Here is a 20,493-nt window from a genome sequence, read left to right as displayed (position 1 = left end):
GTGATCGGACCGGTCCAACCAAATACGATCTTGATAGATAATGAGTTTCTGAGTTGAATGAGGCAAAAACTTTTAAAATCGGTGGAAAAATCGCTGAGATATGATCATTTCCATTTCGTGGGTACCCGGGTACCCTGCCGGCCTTCTACGGGTGTTTTTTTTGCTGGCCACACTACGGTTAAAAGCGGACTAGTGTAGGATCTGACTGCTGTAAAAGAATGAAGATTGAACGTCCCTAGAAAATATGCAATACGTCTGGATTGTAAGTGGACAATTGCTACCCATTTTCCACTCGCAGTGCGATTTCGAAGCTGTATTGCACACAATGAAGCTGGATTTGAGCCATATTAGCGCCTACACAGTTAAGAATTGTTACATCGAGTACGCTGTAATAAAATGAACTCCATCGCATACAACATAACTCGCCATCGGATCGTAAAATTACAGGCTAACTGCAGTATGTAGCTGCTAACAATACTGCACACTTAAATGTTTTTTTCATGTAAAATCGAAGAGAATTAAATAAAAGTTTGAACGTTCAAATTTTTTAGTACTTTAGTACTAAGAATTTTTGTTCTGTATAGTGTCACATATCAAAATGGGCTGCAGTCTAGTGAAGTAGTTGAACAGTGTACCCGACTGTTTTTTTTTCGATCCAGAATCATGGGTCACTAAACAATGTGTTTGTTCTAAACATTCATCAACAGTTACTGACTGTGTCTCGATTCTTAATCAATAATACACAAAAGCAGTTACGTTACAAGTAGATACAAATAAATATGGAATATAGTCAAAGTTTCCCTGTTGTACGGTATATTACAAAGAACGATATTTTCATTCTTTTTCTAGTTCATGCATTGCATGATTCCGATAACATACATTAATGCATTTCTAGATAGATTGTAAGTCGTAATGCTTATCATTTGTCAAAACAGTAGATCATAATTTATGCAGACGTTCTTTTTCGTTCTATCAATACAAACATCAAATCGTTTTGTTTATAACTCTTTGTGTTTTTGCATAATGCTAGGACTAGTTTCTTTGCCACTGGTTAGACGTCTACCACCTTTCCTGTAGGTACTAAAGTAGAAGTTGAAGAACATTGACAGCAACACCACCATGTAGGGCAGATAGATGAACACCAATACCATAGGGATTGAGCAACTACTGCGCATAGCAAATCCAACGTTTACCAAAATGCTCATCAGCTGAACCTATCGAGAAAGGCAATGAAAGACACCAATTAAAACTCAATATTTGTGCCGCGAACCGGGCCGGCTTCGCACTTACAATTTGGAACACCGTGATGAATTTCTTAACGGCAGTTAACTTGAAAGGCAATTGTTTCGAGAAAATCGCCACCAGGTAATAGGAATACATAAACATATGCACCGTTGAGTTGACGATGATCGTGTATGTCAACATGCTTCCTGCGAGGGTGGGAGGAAAGAAAGAGCCAATGTAAATGAGTCTGACAACACTTGACCGGCGCGCGATCAACTTACCTCCGACATATTTTGCGAATATCCACGCGATGGAAAATGTGCAAGCATGGTGATAAACGTGCAGCACACTGATCTGGTTTTGCTTCTTCCTCAGTGCGAACATTACCGTCTCAATGAGTTCGATCGCCTTGATCACATAGTTGAAGTACGATCCATACATGAAGCCCACAGCACTTGCACTTTCGGAATAATCCGGCAACTTGCACGAATAGAGGTAGTCAAAGGTCCAACCGTGTTTGAAAAAATGTCTAATCAATAAATAACATGCTATCACTTGGAAGAGGTTGTAGCCGATCATAAAGTTCTTCAGCTCGAAAGGTTTCCGAGTTTTCATGTAGCTGTTGAAGATAATGGGAATTAGTTGAGACGTTCTCGTTTAAGATAGGTTCGCAATTAAAACTTACTTTGGAACCCAAATGTAAACTGCTCCAAAGTATAAAAGTAGAATCGATATGGGCCACATTGGACTATAAAGCAATGGCAGTTCATCTGTCCGTTTGTCTGCCAAATCATCCACTAAAAATGTATACCAATTCTCCAGTCCTCCGAACGTATTCGTAGAATTGTAATCCATTTTGTCAGATTTAATATATTAACTACTTTGTCATGAAAAATATAAATTCCCACTTTTTGAACTACGTTTTCACTATCACTTTTATGTTTGTACAGGTTGTCACAGACATACACGACAAATTCGCTCCAAACTCATCGGTAGTTACGACAGCTCAGCTCTCTGCGCATGAATCGATGGATATTGTCTTATATTTCGACTTCTCTACTGTGTTGTTGCTGTGTTGCGACCGCTCGTCTGTCCGGCCATACAGCAACTGAAGAGAAGATGTTTACTTCGCGACACACTTGGCCACACTGACTGAGTACCGATCGACTGCGAGAAGGAGTGATGCTACCGGCTAGGACATTCAGCTTATTTTTCGTTCATATATATTTTTTTCCATTTTTTATTTTGCAAATTAATGATCTGGCTGGGCTGGGCGTTTTCGGCTAGAGAAGCACTTGCCCCAGCGTGATATCAAACACGTAAAGCTTTGAGCGGTTTCGCTGGAAAATTATTTGATATGGAAAGCTTCGAACGAAAATTGCCGGCGTATTAAACTAATCAACTCAATCATATGCACATATCAATTGAGAATCGTCTCCCCTTTTATCGTTTCGTGGGAAACCGGAAGATAAACAGCACGCACTTTTAAGAGTATCGCCGATGGAACTATGCAAGATTGATGTGTTGTGTTCATAGCTATTAAACTTGAACTTGGAATGTACTGGCAGTTGAGGTGACATTCGGTTTAATGTTTGCTTTTTGCAGAGAAAAGTTTGCCTCCACTTTTTGTTAGACGCAATGACCTTAAATGCGTTCAAGTTGTTAAATGAAACCATTAAGGGAACTCCTTTTGCTTCGTTTGCTTTTTAGCTCATAGCGCATAAAATCGTGAAATGTATTATTTTGATTTTTTTTATCTGAATGTGAATTTTTTTTTTAATATGCTGGATGTAAATTTCAATTACAGTTTGAATTGAGATATGTGTAAAATAGATCGTTCATCATATGTCTATACCTGTGATTGTTGTTAGGGACTCGAAGCATCGACAACATCAAAGAGTTCTGGCACTAATGAAAAATATACCCTCTAGGAAATGTTTGAAGGCGTTTGCGTATTATGAAGCATTTAAAACATTTTCTAGTTTATGATATGCAAGAAAATGAAGAATTTCTTCATTTTGATTTCTGTGATGTTCAACTAGCCCTGAGCCAGGCTAAAATCCTCGTTAATGAAGATAACAAATTTATATTACGACAAACTAAGCCGAGTGTAAGTATAACTTTTTCTCATGCGTCCGTCAGAACATTTGGTGGACATGAAATGTTTTTTAAGAATGCCAATGAGTCTCTCATGTACATTATTGATGAAAAAAGTGCGGTAAATTCAGACCCGGTTTTCTTCCAAAAAGGATGTTCTCGATAGTCCTGTGGCGCTGAAGAAAAGATGGTCATCTGCAACGAAAAATGGAAGCTTTCTTCTGCTCTTTGATCGCCTACCCGTATTTCCATCGCCACTGGAGATAGTTTTTATGTACCAAATGCCTTCTTCCTCTAGAGCAGTTTGTGTTTGTGTTGAGGGTCGCGCAAAGATACGTTTTTTTTTTGTAAAATTTGCAAGTTCGAATACCATTGGCCGCACATTTTTTGTTATATGATTTGTGCTAATTGTCGTGATAACTTGACAGGCGATAAAGTTAGGGCTTTAGGACATTATTCCGAATATCCAATATCCCGAATAGCCCATTACCACGAATAACGTACCACAAGCCTATCTGGAGACCCGCTCTGTGTCATATTTTCAATAAACATTTTCCTTCTTTCATGTTTTTCGTTCTGGAAAGTTATAACAGAGTGAAATTCTACCATTCAAGCAAGTTCATTCCAGGACGAACGGCATGACTTTCCTTTGCCATGTTTCACCAAGCCCAAGTCCCCGTTCAAAATGTATGAAAATGTTCAAAATAACGGAACAAAACTAAGACGACCCAAATCGGATCTTCCTTTCGTAAATTATGCGCGGTCCCATGTATGCCACTGCACTTTTATGTATAATTCGTTTATAGGGCAGCGAGCCACTTAGCCAGTGACCGGTATTTTGGGCACTCTTTACTGTAACTTAGGGATTTCCAAACCAATTAACTTGAAATTTTGTACACGCCTAGATACTCTCACCGCGTTCCAAAAATTGTGTCAATTGGTTCAGAATTGGCTGAGTTATAGGAGAAAAGTTCCCAAAAAAGAGCCCTGCCGAGATGGATCCACTTCCCTATTTCAATATATTTTTGCTTAAGCCCCCTCTGAAAAGTAAGGATAGTTGGCGAACTTATGATGCAAGTTGTGTTTTTTTGGTTCATTATAAATGTTTATGCAAAATATGGGATAACTAAAAGTACAAAAATAAAAATATTTCAGAAACGGTTTGTCCGATTGTTGTTGTATCTTCGGTAATACTTAGATAATTCATGGAACTGTGTTGGAAACGTCCACACTGTAAAAAAATAGTTTTATTCTAATAATAAAACTGACTGTTTATCATTTCTATATGAATAGTGCACATTGGGCAAAATCAACCCCAAATGTGGAAAAATAATAACTTTCAAAATACAAGACTCTTTGTGACCACCAATGGCTCATTCGAAAGCAAATTTTCACAAGAATTGTTTGATGACTGATTCATGTACGGCCAACTGCTCTGAAGTAAGTTATAGAGCCCGTTTTATCCCAGTTCCCCCTAAAATTTAAATATTTGCTTTATTATGATGTATTACGATTTTAGTGAATACTTCGCTGGAATCTCGCCCAAATCCATTGAGTAACGTTACACATAAGACGTTATTAAAATGTTAGAATTAAGGGTGTAACGGGGTCAATTAGGCAGAGGTATATTTTCCAGGTAAATTTTCATCTTTTATTTGAAAGGGTTAGAGTGACCAAAAATTCAAAATTGAGATACACATCCTACGTGACTCTACGAGATCAACTTTGTTGCCAAAAACCCGTAATTTGTAAAATACTTTTAACATGTTTTCACATTGAACGAAAAAATGACACCTAACGATGGAGGAGATTTGTTTGGAGGCAAAGGGGTGTTAGTGCAATATTCCATTAGAGTAAAGTGGGGCAAAAGTTCGAGTGGGGCAAGAGTTTCTTTTGAAGTTTTTGAGCTTAATTCAAATTATATATTTCGGGTGTCAAGGTTGTTCGAATCCTTTTTGAAAAAGAGCCAATCACTCCAAAAATTATGAAAATTGATCAATATTTCGAAAAGTTATGACAAAATGTTGGTTTTTGATCAAAAAATTGTAACATGTGATGGTCCTTTCAACGCATGGAATGGAATTGTAATGAAATCGAATTCGATATTTTATTTTGGGGCGTAACTAGGTATATTTTGAAGATGCTTTAGCGTATATAACTTTTACCAAAAAAAGATGTGGAAATCACATTTTACACATAGTGGGGCAAAAGTTCGAATTGTGGGGCAAGAGTTCGAGTCATGTGGCAACTCTAGGCAAAACCCTAAAAATCTGCAAAATGCACATATTGTCTCTAAAAATGATAGAATAAGTGATAAAATTTGATCAAAGTTTAAAAAAAATGTTGTTTTATCTGAATTTGGCGGAAAACTACTAATTTTTGGTGAAGTAAATTTATCCCTGATTTGGGTAAAATCCAGATCGAACTTTAAAGTGTATTCCAGTTCCAACATCAAATATTAATTGGTGTTAGGTATTAAGCTTTTAATCGTGCCTTATATTATGGGCCCGCGCCGCACGTGCCGAATGTTCTTGAAAATGCATTCGCATTTTAAATAAATTACAATTAATTTGTAGATAGTCCTTAGGATGATTTCTCTACTTAGTTTCAATTAGTTATTTAAACTTCCGTTGGCTCTGATGGTTAAAATATGTTGGCCTGTAATTGAGTTCCTGTTCTATCTTCTCAATATTTGTAGGGGTGATTCATAATAACCTTCAATGGGTGGACACCCCTTTATAATCACTCTTGTTATTGTTTTTTTTTTGTTTTCGAGACACTTTTGAGGATTTTCGAATATTCTACAAAGTTGTTATTCAAGACAAAATACGTGTTAACTCTGGAGACTGTCAAATTTTATTTACAATGCTTTTTAAGATAAACGAAATATAATAAATGTTTAAAAATAAACCAATTCCATGTTTAAAATTACTGATCAACCCTCTAATACCAATTTTTTTTAAATGTTGATCTTAAGGCGGAAGCATTTTCTCATATTTTTGGGTTTTTGATTTTTCATTAAATAACGAGGCAATATTTTCAAAATCGGTTTCGTACACCTGTAGAGTGTGGATCAAGGTATTTTCTGTTTTTTTTTTGTGGTGGAAAATGTTTTCTATTTTTGCAGAAACCATTTTTTTGTGAAATTTTGTTAAAAAATGGTTTCTGCAAAAACGAAAAATATTTTCTACCACAAAAAAAAATCAGAAGATACCTTGATCCATTCTCTACATGTGTACAAAATGATAATATTGCTTCTTTATTTAATAAAAAAAAACGAAAAAACAAAAACTGATTTAGAGGGTGATTCTTTTGAATTCGCGATTCTGTGAATTTGGGTTTTTGATTTTTCTAATTTTTTTTTTGAACGTCCTTACACTTTTATATTTTTCTTGAAATCATATTTGGTATAGGGGAAATTGCCTGTTCTCGGCCGTTTTGTTCTCTTCGTCTTTGGGGGTTTTTTGAAACCTTTAGAACTCAGTTTTGGTCTCAAATCCTTCCCCACTAAGCTGAATTATATGGCCAACTTTCAGGCAATTTGGCTGACAAAAACCCCCCATGACGAAGAGAACAAACCTGCCAATAATACCCATTGTCACCTATGTACCAATTTTTTCAGACGAATATATTTTGAGATTTTATGATTATTGTTAAATTTATTTTATTTTTTTTTTCATGGAAAATTTTATTTCCCGTGTAATTTTAAGAAAAGTCATTTTGGAGTGTATTCAACTCCCCCAAACTTTTTACTATAATAGAATGATTAAGGAAAAATTTAAAATATTTTTATAGTTGCGATTCAATATGTACAAAGGAAATATTGATATTTAAAAGGTGACTAAAAGATCAATTTTTCAATGATTTAAAAAAGTAAATACGCTTCAAAAGACACCATTTTGAGATGTACAAATCAGTCCTAAATATCTGCCAAAAATTTTAAAAGTTTTGATTGCACAGTAAAAAAAAATCTAAAATGCTCAAACAATACCTCGTATAAAGGCGGGTATTAGAGGGTGAATAGTAGTCAAATTAAAATACAATTTTACCAAAAGTGGAATCGCAGAAAAATCGTAGAAAATGGCATTATAACTTTCCGAACATGCTTATGTTGTATCTGCTCAATTTTAGAAATATGTGTAATTTTTTGTAAAAGTCAGTTATTTTCTTTGTAACTTTTACCATTGTTTTTATTCAAACGTTCTATAAAGTTGTTGTACATGACAAAATAGTGCTTTCTCTCAAGACGACCCAATTTTTATCTGCAGAAGTTTTTGAGTTGTTTTTTGTGACCCTCCACTCTTTCCTACATCTAAAGACTTGACGCTTAAGAATGATGCGTTTTGAGCCTCCTGGTAGTGGACGCAACTATTCTCAGCCAGTTTCGCAACACAAAAAAAAAACTATATTTAATGGCTGAGATGGAACAAGGAAATTGAAAATATAAAAAAAATTAGTGGGTAACTAATTTATATTATTAGCACTAAATCCCAGTGTAGTAAAACCTCTTTTAAAGGGATTCCAGGGCTGTTACAACAGTCGCGGATTTCGCGAAAATCGCGATTTTCGCGGATTTGTCGCGGATTTATGTGGCATGACGCGGATTTCGCGGATCCTTGAAATTTGGTCGCGATTTTCGCGGATTTGTCTGATTTAAGTCGCGCATTTCGCGGATGCCTATCTGTATGGCCGTTGTAATTTACTTTAAAACCATTTTCAATTTTTCTTAAACTGATGTATTTCCATCGAAGCGTCTGCCAAATGTTATCTTTTGCAGCTTCAAATTTGTTTCTGTTTTAAGAAACTTTTCAAAACTACAAAATATATTGAAAATCGCAACTTTATGCAAATTTCTCCAACAAGTCAAAAGTTTTTTAAATGAAATGACAGCATACCACGAATGTTTGCGAAGAAAAGGTCATGCAATTTTGTTGAACCGATCTTATATCTTCGTAAGAAAAACAATATGAAAAGATTAATGGTTTCTCTACAATTTCTTTAGATTTTGATGGAATTTCCCAGAGATCGTTTTCTCAATTAACTTAAAAAATTGGTTGAAATTCTCTGCTGAGATATCGCAACTTTGATTTCAGTTTTTTGTCCTGTACCCATAGGCTTATATCCAGAATTGAGATCTTTCAATTCGGTTCTCTGCTCCACTATGGGTGATCAGGACTAAACATTCCAATTTCGAAAAAATAGATTATACAGTGACCCCACAATTTATGAATCGGCAAAAATTACCACACTTTATGGATCACTCATTTGATCAACATGGTGATTCATAAATAGTATACAAAATTAAGGTGATTCATTGGTGTGGGGTCACTGTACCGAAAATTTCGCAAAACCAGGGTCGAGCAAAGATTTACTTATAAATGCTTCATTTCAGTTCATGTCAGTTTATAGAATATTCATAGTTTAATTTTGTAAATCGAATAACTGTAGAAACGTTTGACATATTTAATTTCCAAACTATTCGCATAAAGCCTGTATCCGCAATAATCGGGACACAGAGGTAAAGCTATAATTCTGCAATGAATTGGTAAAATGGGCCAAAAAAATATCTGAGAACTCTTTGGTGTATGTTTATTATTTGTGCAAAATTTCATAAGTATCGATGCATTACTATTTACTGTGGATGGAAAACAAACAAGCGTGGTTTTAAGCATTTTGTACAAATATGACCATTTTTTTTGTGAACACAGATGGTTTTTTTCCGCTACAATTCAAAGTTCTGTGATGATAATTATGAAATTTTGTAAGTAGTTATGATGCTTATAGAGACATTTTCTTGCAAAATTTCATCGACTTCGATCAATTGGTTTGAAAGTTACAGGTGTTGATAGGGGTGAGTGGTAGTTAAAATGTTTCGTGTTTTTCATGTGTGACCTTTGCATATTCATAACTTTCTGCAGATACCATCTACAAAAGATCGAAGTAATCCAAATTGTCCCTTCTGTTACGAGGAGACAGAAACATCAGAACATATCCTCTGCTATTGTAGTGCACTCACCTATCGTAGGTTCAAAGCTCTTGACAAACCCTTCTTAGGGCTTGCTGCCATATGAGTCTCATTCCCCAAGGACGTGGTTGGCTTTATAAAGCTAGTCTCACCAGAATGAGGGAACACACTGTTATTCATAAATAAGCTGGTCTTGAATTCAATCGATACTAAGGTGTCTCAGCAACAAACATGTCACTGAGATACTTCACAGAAAAATGGTTGATCATAAAATAATTCTAAAATCTGGTATCGGGTCCAGAGATAGTTGTTCTTGAAGCATTGGGAATCTTAAAACGTTTCCTGTAATAACACAAACAAAGTTTGACGAAAAATGTGGCCCTAATGAAAAATCGTTGAAAACTTCATAGGATCTTCGAAACTATTCTTAAAAACATGTCATTATTCAGTACCAAATCTGGTTCAATATGAAATTTTAATATTTATATTCGTGTCGCGGATTTGTTTCTCGAGTCGCGGATTTTATTTCCTAAGTCGCGAATTTCGCGGATGATATTTTGGAAATTTTGTAACAGCCCTGGGATTCATTGTATACAGAAATTAAGACAACAGCCACAATGGTACGCAACATTTGCATTCCGAATAACTCTAATTTTATAATAATTATATCGTGAAAAAACAACAAAAAATGACAATGCATTGTATAAAATTACAAATTCAAAAGTTTATGAAATAGAATACTCAAGCTCAATTTAAGTATTGTCCCATTTTGCCTCTTGTTGTTTTTAACTTGAATCCTAAAATAGCTAAAACATAATAATAAAGATGCAACATTGGTAACTGCGAAAAAACGTATTTTATCATATAGAAAAAGTTTGTAGATAATTTGAAAATTTCCAAAAATGTCTGGAAAACAATACAAAAAATTATTTGATTTTAAGGAGCCGTTCATAAAAAATAACCCATCTCTTTACAAGTTGAGCAGATAGGGCAAAAATTTCTTTGGCATGTTTTCTCATACGGCATTTCCTACAATTTTGCTGAAGACATGAACACGTTGGTTTCACTCATTTAAAAAAGAAGTTTTTAACTCACAACTAGCGAATTTTGAAATTTGTGCTTGCAGAACGAGTAGATTTGAGGTTAGACAATCGCCATTGGTTTTGAGTTGCGTAAACTTTAGAGCATCCTGCTGAACAGATGCAACAATCTCCCTATGAGCACATAGTTAACAACTGTACGGGGAACTCATAGCCATCCATCTCCAATATGGTTTTGTTGATTCCGTACAATTATCGCCTAGCTCCGACCCACCAATCAATATGTATATTCTAATTTTAATTCTAATTGGTCTTTTCGTCAATAACGCTGCCACGATAATTTTATTGATCATTTTATAGCAAAGGTCTCCGGTTAGTCTAGTGAGCAAGATAGAGTAAGGTTGGGCAAAATTAAGACCTTTGTTGAATGTTCATTTCATTTTCAAGGAACTAAAGCAGATGACAATAAAAGAATATTGTGTGACGATTCTATCATTCATGAGCTAAAACTTTGCTCAACAAAATTACGTCAAATTTCATTTCATTTTTGAGTTTTAACACGTTTTGTTAGTGTGCGTCAAATCCGAACTATGGCCGCACCGCCATGACAAAAGTTTGTATTTCTCTGAATTCAGGTAAAACGGCAAAACTTTACAACATTAACTGCACGAACTAACTAGTTTTATCAATTTTAGAAACAATATGCACCTTTTAAAAAAAAGAGGTTTTTATCTAAAGTTGTCACATGACTAGACGTCTTGCCCCACCATTCAATATTTTACCCCCTATGTGTAAGATATATTTTCCAAATGTATTTTGCAAGAAAACACATACATGCCCAAGCATATCCAAAATATACCTAGTTACGCACAAAAAAAGACCGAGTTCAAATTAATTACAATTACAATGCATGTGTTGGAAGGAACATCACATTTTTTTTTTGTCTAAAAGCGACATTCCGAAATGTTAATTAAAGCGAAACTGGAAGCATTTTCTCATTTTTTTTGGTTTTTGATTTTTTATTAAATAACGAAGCATTATTTTCAAAATCGGTTTTCGTACACATGTAGAGTATGGATCAAGGTATCTTCTGATTTTTTTTTGTGGTGGAAAATGTTTTCCATTTTTGCAGAAACCATTTTTTTGAGAAATTTTGTTCAAAAATGGTTTTCAAAAAAACGAAAAACATTTTCCACCACAAAAAAAAAATCAGTAGATACCTTGATCCATACTCTACATATGTACGAAACCGATTTTAAAAATATAGCTTTGTTATTTAATATAAAATCAAAAACCAAAAAGTGAGGAAATGCTTCCAGTTTCGTTTTAATTTTCATTATTTTTGAAAAAAAAATATTCAAAAAGGTTTTGAACAACAATGACACCCGAAAGAAACAATTTTAATGAATATCAACAAACTTCATGATGAACTCTTGCCCCACTCGAACTTTTGCCTCACTTTACCCTATCTGATTACTGCTCCGCATAAGGCGCATTTAATTTCCGGTTCTCTCCAGAATCAAAACGAGTAAATAATTTTCTCGATCATTAAGGCATATAGGTTGCATTAAAATATTATAAGACTTTTTTTATAAGATGTTGATTATTACGAAGAAATACATATTAAAACATACATAATAACTTTGTAGAACATGTGGAAAATCTAGAAAAAAAAATCGAACATATCTCCCAAAATTGTTTGGATAGGACTAAACATATTCGGCACGTATGCTATTTTCACTTATGAACAAAATATTTTCATCTCACTTCTATGTGAATTAATCGCTGTGAATTAATCAATCTTAAAAGAAAGAATCATTTCAAACAAATAGTCCATACTCAAACCTCTGAAATATTTTTTCCTGGACCGAAATAATTTCGATCACAAGTTTGAACCTAAGCAAACAGTGCAGTGTGCCGTGGAGGAATTTCTAAAAATTTATAACAAAATTGCTCTGTCGATGCTTTAGTCGAAACGGTTAATAAATATCTTAGACTCAGCCTAGTTGCAATTGTATTGTCGGATTCTGGAATCCAAGTGAGCCTACGTGAGTTCTCAGATCTATTCCGCTATGTCTGCTGTATCATCCGCGTAAGTTATATCCGCCGTTCATGCTACTACTGCACAGCAAAACTCAACCGATGTAGTACATAGCGAATTATAGCAAAACGCGCTATAAAGCTCCGCGTGCAAAACGACTATCGAGCAAGCTTTCATATTCCTAAGCTTGGAAAGCGATTTTTATACCGCCGAGCAAGTTACACCGGCATAATAAAAAGCAATGCACTGTAGAAGCAAAATTTCATCTAATTGGTAGCTGCACGTGTTGGACAAACTTTCAATTTTTTTGAGTATGTATTGAAAAATCGTGAAGGTGAAATACAGGGGATAGACAAAATGATCGGGACAGGTAAAATTTTCCGTTCTCAAAAAATATTCAAATAAGCTGTAACTTTTCGAAATGTGCATCAAATATTCTCAAATTTTTACTGTAAGTGGATCAACTAGTTGTGTATCAGTGGACAAAATTTGGAAAAAATCGGTCCATTCTGCACGAAGTTATAAAGATTCTAGAAAAAGGTAGAATTATCCGATAGCCAACTTTGAGCTGCTATATCTCCGGATTCAATGTATCGAATGCAATGAAATTTTGACTATTTATGACTTATATAATGAACTTTGAAAAACTTTTGACACAACTTAAAATTCTTAATACGGAAGAAAATTATTACGATTAGTTTATTTTCATAATAAAACACCAAATTTTCTAAAACTTCATCATCGTTTCAAAATTCAAGATGCTATTTATAGTTTATTTTAATTCCCTCTAATTGTCTTTAATATAAATATGTTTTGAAGAAAAGTAACAACATAGCCTTCAATGAATTGAAAAAGTATTGGGATGCATATTAAAAATAGACCAATTTACTAAAAAATCATAAAATAAATAAAATTGCTATAACTTTTTCTCTTGTTGATAATTTAAAGTTGTGTCAAACGTTTTTCAGAGCTCAATATATAAACCATAAATGATCAAAATATCATTGCATTCGGTTCATTTAATCCGGAGATTTAACAGCTCAAAGTTGGCTATCGGATAATTCTACCTATTTTTAGAATCTTTATAGCTTCGTGTAGAATAGCCCGATCCTTTCCAAATTTTGTCCACTGATACACAACTAGTTGATGAACTTTCAGTGAAAATTTGAGAATATTTGATGCACTTTTCGAAAAGTTACAGCTAGTTGAACATTTTTGGAAAAGTGAAAATTTTGCCTGTCCCGATCATTTTGTCTATCCCCTTTAGATCATTATGAAAGTCATAACCATTTGCCAAAATTAACGATGATTCCCGAAAATACTGGAAATGACTGCTTTTATAGATCACATAAATAAAATTTATGATTAAATTTTTCTCCTAAGAAATATCATTTTTACAAAAAAAAAAAAAACACGGACACCGTCTTCAGCCAGAGGCTGTACAGACTGAACGAAACTTAACACTGGACAACGGACACGACACACATTACGAGTACAAAGGTCGACGATCCAGGTTTACGAGGAAAGATGCATTAAGCACCATTAAATGATTTTTTAGACAAATATGGTCTTCTACAATATTCTTTTCAATAATAAGCCCCTCTTTTCAATGTGTACACGAAAAATAAGATGGCCCATATTTTCAAATAAATTGGGAATCATTTTTCTCTACTTGAAACTTTTTTGTTTGCAATAATAACTATATACATTCTTCGGCAAACTTGTGGATCTTTCAATGTTAACCCTCTAATATCCAATCCCGCCTTTAGACGGGGTATAGTTTGAGCATTTTTGTAATTTTTGTTTCGTGAAAATCAAATTTTTTATGTTTTTGGCTGATATTTAGGACTGTTCTGTATATCTCAAAATGGTTTTTGGTATATTGTAAAGCGTATTTACATTTTTAAAAAATCGTTGAAAAAATGATGTTTTAGTCGCTTTTTAGAAGTCATTGTTTATTTTGTATTGAATCGCTACAATTACATTTTTGAAAAGGTTTCAGGGGTTTCACTGGCCTCCTGGGGTCGTTTCAGGGGTGTTTCAAGAGAATACAGGGCGTTTCAGGGAGGTTTCAGATGCGTTGTCAGGGGGTTCAGGGATGTTTCAAGGGTGTTATATGGGGTTCGAGGGAGTTTAGGGAGATTTCGGAGGAAGTTCAGTTTCAGAGGATTTTCGGCAGGTTTAACAGACATTACATAGGCGTTACATATGCGGTATAAGGGGTTCGAGGTCTTTATGGGGGCTTCGGAGGCATTTCAAGCAGCTCCAGAGGACTTTCGGCGGGTTTTAAAGACGTAATGCCTCTGTAACGTCTCGGAAATCCTCTGAAGCTTCTTGAAAAGCCTCCGAAATTCCCCTAAAACCCCCTCGGACCCCATGTAACACACTTAAAATTAAAACCCTTCGGAAAGGCCTACATAACGCCTCCATATAACCCTTTATGGTATATCTCAAAATCAGATTCAGCGGCCAAAAATCTGCCGTAGACACATAAATGTGATAATGAGACAGAACGTTTTTATTTTTCAGCGTTATCGGAAAACGTACTCCTGGTAATCTTTCTTGCTTTTTTTATTCTTATTTACATTTCACCCCGTTCCATAAGTAGAATGACGTTTAAACAATTTTTAAATTGGAAGATGTACAGAATAGCGAGAGTCAAAGTGTTCGGATTAGAAGTGGTCAAAAGAACGGGGATGCACGGTATCTACCATCACGACAGTAAGGATAACAAAGAATAACCGCATTTCTTTCAACAGTAAACACTACGCAATTCTTCAACAAAAACTTTTTTTCATTTTCGCTTGTACGTGTTATTGGTAACATTTACAACTATCTCGTTCGAGAGAAGATTATCCTTAGTCGTTTTCTTCGACGCGTACGTCCGCAAATAGAAGTCTGCAAACAGTTTGATTTGCAGGGCCATGTTGGGCCCATGGAACATACAATGGCCCACTGGCACAGGGCATCCGGGACTCATCGCAAAGCCCAAATTTATCAGCACGGTTATTAGTTGAGTCTGTGGGGAAACGTGAATCGTTCGAAATTAGTTTCTAGGGTTTCATAGAGTTTCAAGTGGGTACTTACTATCTGAAGAAGTGTGACGAACTTTTTGATAGGAACTAAACTGAAAGGAAGCTGCTTCGCAAATATGGAACTAAGATAGTATGCGTACATGAAAATGTGCACTATACTGTTGACGATAATTGTGTAACTCAGCATGCTACCTGAAAAGCACAAAAAAAAATTAAAACTGGTTTCTTAATATATCTGAATAGCAAACCCTACCTCCTCCATATTTCGCAAAGCCCCAAGATGTGACTAGAGCGTAACAGTGGTGATACACATGAAAACGGCTGATTTGTGCATTCTTCTTTCTCAATGCGTACATCACAGTCTCTACAAGTTCTGACATCTTCAACAGGAACGTAAAATACGCAGCATAGACGAATCCCACCGAATCCCTATCGTTGGAAAAATCCGGTGCTCTGCATTTGTAGAAATACTGGAAAGTCCAGCCGTGTCGATAGAATAGGTAGATGGAGCATGCGCTGCCCAGCATTTGGAAGATGTCATAAATGATTATCGGATATTTTAACTGCATTGCCTTCCTGTCTTGCATGATTCTGAAAACAGTTGAATAACACTAAGCATTATGAAATGTTTTAACAGTGCAAAGTGTGATGACTCAAGTTGTTGTCATTTTGATCGTTTCAACAGTTAAACATCAAAAATGAGTGTAAAAAGTATTCCTGTGACAGCAAGTTCAAAACAGTTTCTGCCATCAGTGACAGCAAATTGACAACTGTTTTTTGCAATCAGCGGAAAGACAAAAAAAAAAAAAAAAAAAAAAAAAAAAAAAAAAAAAAAAAAAATCGTTAAATGTAGAGTTTTAAGGTTGATATCAAAACTAAAATGCGGTCAGATGATTGCACAAATGTTATAACAGTTATATACATGGCATGCCAGAAACTTTAAAATTACTTAAAACTAAATATTAACCAAAATTTGAAACAACAGCAGAACAAAATCAAAATTTGTAATCAAATCATGACAAACTAAACTGACATCAAAAAGTGATATCAATTTACTGCAGAATCCAGATTTTGTTTTCGATTTGCTATAATTTTGTTGTTAGACTTTGCTCGAGTAGTGTTTCGGTATGTTATTGGTTTTGTGTTAAATTTAGCAATGCATCGCATATTCTTTTTGTTTCATTATATTTAAAGCTAAGAGCATTTATTTTTCAACAATCTGTGGTATCAAAACTCTTTTCAATTATAATTGCACGTAAAACTTCGTTTCGTACAATAACATTCGAAGTTGAGACAGTTTTGAGTTTCTTTTTTAATTATCTTTAGAAATATCTTCTTGAATAAGAGTAATTACTCTTAAGTGAGAATAGATTGAAAATATAAATAAACTAGCTTTACGATTTTGTACTCTCGGACAAATCTTTATGGCGTTTTTTTATTAAGAAACTTCATGTAAATGGCATACCAAAATGTATTGGTAACAGAAAAGCAGATTGAATTTGCGAGTTTCCGCACTATTTTCGAAGTGCGTTTCAATTTATACTTCAACACCGTCCTTAGTATGAACTTTATTCTGATGGCAGTTTCGATACTTGGTAGGTCATTCATGGCCCAATCGTAATCTGGAGGAGACTGACGCAAAAAAAAACAAAATATTTGAAAACAAAAACAAAACTACAAATTGTCTTTCCACAACTTCGCAATCTAAATTTCGTAAATTGGCAAAAATCTAACTGAAATACATACGCATACTTTTCTAGGAATTCCTTCTAATATTTTTTGGGATTACCGCAAAAATATAATGTTAGCCTTTTCCGCGTGATTTTGACAGTTATAATTCTAAACCTCAATATAATTGCTTACCTAAACAACCGGAATTGTAACTAATGGATGATAAACAAAGTTTATTTATTATTCCACTTAAAAACTACAAAAACAGTTTTGTTTTCCGTTTACTACTTTTTACAAAAAATACTTTCATGTTCGAAAACAGCATAACCATAAATGACCCTGATTTTTTTTAAATATCCTACAGGTTTAACTCCAAAAATTAAAAAAAAAAGCACACAAGAATACTTCCCAAACTTTCAATATTTTGATTTAAATTTATATTAGGAAATTTTGGGAGAAAACAACGAATAACATTAAAGAGAATTTTGTAAGAAAACAACCCATAACATTGGAGAGAGATACTATTCAGAACTTAAGTAATCATTTCCAAATTGAATTTGCAATTTTATAATTAGGATTGCAGATATTTAGCTTAATGTTTCAAGAATAGAAATACAAAACACGAAATTAAATCGAAAATAATTAATCTAACTAAACATATACAAAGATCAAAACTTCGAAGTTAGAAAGATAAAATATTAAATGGACAGAAACAGAAGGTGTAAAATGAAATGTTTCTCTTAAAATTCACCATGGTCGACCCAATTTATTATAACTGCAAAGAGTAGCTCTATCTTTCCATTTGTCAGCATTATTATTTTTTTCCTAAGGGACTTGTTGGAGAAACTTTCGAGTTGTGATAGGTTAAATGACCTAACATATGACAATAATCGAAGGATTTTCAGAAATGGTTAAGCCTCTACCTAACGGAGTGTTCAGCAATTTAAAGAACCTTTTTTCTTTTTCTTTATTGTTTAACGAGTTCCTCCAGAAAATGATTACGTAAAATTATATATAAAAAATAAAATAAAGTATAAATTGTAGGAGCGTTTAAGCAGGAATTACTCTGGTATAAATCAGGTGTGCAGATTTTGACTGTTTGTATTATTTTTCAACAAGGATGTGAAACATGTCCTTGCATTGAAAAATAAAAATTATGTTGTAACGTCTATTTGAGGCAAGCTTTTCCAATGAAAACTAAATGTTCTGTTGAACATTTTTCTGTTGATCGTATCAACTGGAAATTTTACAAGGAATCCGAATATGCAAAAATATTTGAGGTTTACGGTACGCATTTATGGGTTATAGTAAAAAATCTGGCCAAAAAGTGGTCAAAACGTTGTAACGTCACGGAAGAATGTGTCCAATACAATGTTAATGAGTGCTAAAAATTTCATTAAATTCTATTCACTGGTTTCGGAGATATGAGAATTCAAAAATTATTTGTCTAAACTATAGTGTTACACAAAAATGGTTCTAGCTTCGCGAAAGATTAATCAATGGAGCAAAAATTTGTACCAAGGTTGACAAACAATCAAAATTTGAGTATTTTTTATGCATTCTATGAAAAGTTACAACTTGTTAAACTTTTTGGGAAAGAAAAAAAGTTTTCTATCCCTAACGTTTTGGTCATAAACACATACCAGGCTGTTCCCCATCACAATTTTAGAAATTGGATTATATCTCTGACAAAGTTGCAGATTTGTTCATGTGTTCAGATTATTATAAATAGAGGCTTCACACTCCGATTCATACACTTCTAATGAACACTAAATACGAAATTTGTACTGTAACGACAATTGATCAACGTATTAGATTTGTTGACGGATTTTTCTGTACCTTTTACTTATGTCTAATATCTACTTACGCTGGCACTATCCGCAACACGAGCAGTAAATAAAATCCGATACATGCTATGATCCATAGCGGATTGTGCAGCAGTGGCAGATCTCTTGTTCTAGGATCAGCCAAATCGTCCACCAGGAAGTTGTACAACCCCTTTATACTTGTGACGTTATGAAGTAAGTAGTGTATTGTACCGTCTCGTTCCATTTGTTCTGATCATAAACTATTTCCGAAAACTAGCACTTTAGGGCAACAAAGTCAGCTTAACCGAAACCATCTGTTGTGTAACTGGAAACGTTTCATTCACCTGATGCCCTTTTAATAATTACTTTATCGTTGGCTAGACACCTTCTACATGTTACAAGGTATAAACAAATCGAAGAAGCGTTTTCTTGCTGGGCGTGTGTCGCAAACCCATGCGACTATCATATCCTATCGTACCAAATTTTCAACGCACGTTTTCCAGATTAACACCAGCTCAGTGAAAATTAAGCCACCGCGCGCCGGAACTACCGAAAATTACTCTCCCAAACAATAGACGCCCTTTGAGAATGCCCACCCGATAACGGTCGTCCCATACCAAACACTGAACACGCGTGTGAACACTTCGCCATTCAATGCCGTATGTGGAGATTAGCGCAAACGACACAAAAAAAAAGAATCAGCTGCGCGACAGTTAGTACCTATCATCTAATTCTATTCTTTGGGCGTATTGTCCACAGTGCACCATATCCGGTGGTTGGGGCAGCTTTTCTATTTGATCATGCCAGTGCCGTTTCTCTATGAATTGTCACGGAAGTATGTTGAGCTGACATCTCAAGAATAAGTAGCATCTTACGGCAGGTTAATCTTGTAAGTACACAAGTACAAGCAAGTTATTGTGTGTAATACTATTTTGTCAATGCGGAAAAAGCAGTCTACAATCGCTCAGTACTCAGGAGAGTCTCTTCTACAAGCCGTACCTATATGTGATCTATGATAGCGTGTGGGAAAATTGTCATCAAATCTGTATCGGTTACGGTTGCATAAGCTAAGTAAATACCGCATTGCCACTATGTTCCGTCTGCTGTGTACCGTAATGGAAAATTAGTTCATTTGAATGTTTACACATGAATTATTTTGGATAATTTATACATTATTTAGCGGCAAGTTGTAGGCATATTTTGAGCATAGACATATGTTTGAAGCTAAAGGTACATCAAGCTGTTAGTACACAGGGCCAAATATTTGTCCAAAAAGAAACAAAGAACTACAGAACCATGATATGGGAATCCATAATTTCCTGATTGTCTTTTGATTTTTTCAAAAAAATCCACTATTTTCCCTGGCTTTACCAAGCTTTCTCAGGTGATAGACCAAAACGTGTTTTACAAAACTAGATTCAATATTTGTGCTCAATCAAAATCATTGAAAGAATGGTGTTATGCCATCTTTAAGAGATCTCGTTCAAAAACTACCCTAGAAATGGTTCTAGGCTTTTTTTAGATTTTTTATATGACATCCCAAATATTTTTGTTTGGCGTGAAATATTTCCGTACAGGACTGAATTATCCACCTTTTCTTCTCTCTTTCCCT

General features: G+C 34.6%; 3 protein-coding genes across 4 annotated transcripts in view; 1 reads left to right on the top strand and 2 right to left on the bottom strand.

Annotated features, from left to right (window-relative positions):
* The window catches only part of LOC109411133 (oxysterol-binding protein-related protein 9), a 209,862-nt gene that overhangs the window by 67,559 nt on the left and 121,810 nt on the right, over positions 1-20,493 (top strand). The window lies entirely within an intron of this gene.
* On the bottom strand, positions 270-2,950 carry LOC109411136 (elongation of very long chain fatty acids protein 4). Its single transcript, XM_019684593.3, has 4 exons — positions 1,910-2,950; positions 1,506-1,843; positions 1,291-1,430; positions 270-1,214 (listed from the first exon to the last, which is right to left on the bottom strand). Exons 1-4 carry the CDS (start codon positions 2,077-2,079, stop codon positions 999-1,001), a joined length of 864 nt encoding a protein of 287 aa, XP_019540138.1. The 5' UTR covers positions 2,080-2,950; the 3' UTR covers positions 270-998.
* Positions 14,882-20,084, bottom strand: LOC109408199 (elongation of very long chain fatty acids protein AAEL008004). Its single transcript, XM_019681439.3, has 4 exons — positions 18,941-20,084; positions 15,656-15,993; positions 15,455-15,594; positions 14,882-15,386 (listed from the first exon to the last, which is right to left on the bottom strand). Exons 1-4 carry the CDS (start codon positions 19,123-19,125, stop codon positions 15,162-15,164), a joined length of 888 nt encoding a protein of 295 aa, XP_019536984.2. The 5' UTR covers positions 19,126-20,084; the 3' UTR covers positions 14,882-15,161.

This window comes from Aedes albopictus, chromosome 2 (assembly GCF_035046485.1).
Source record: "Aedes albopictus strain Foshan chromosome 2, AalbF5, whole genome shotgun sequence".
Lineage (NCBI taxonomy): Eukaryota > Metazoa > Arthropoda > Insecta > Diptera > Culicidae > Aedes > Aedes albopictus.
The sequence above is the reverse complement of the archived record's forward strand: the minus strand, read 5'-3'. Positions and strand labels throughout refer to the sequence as shown.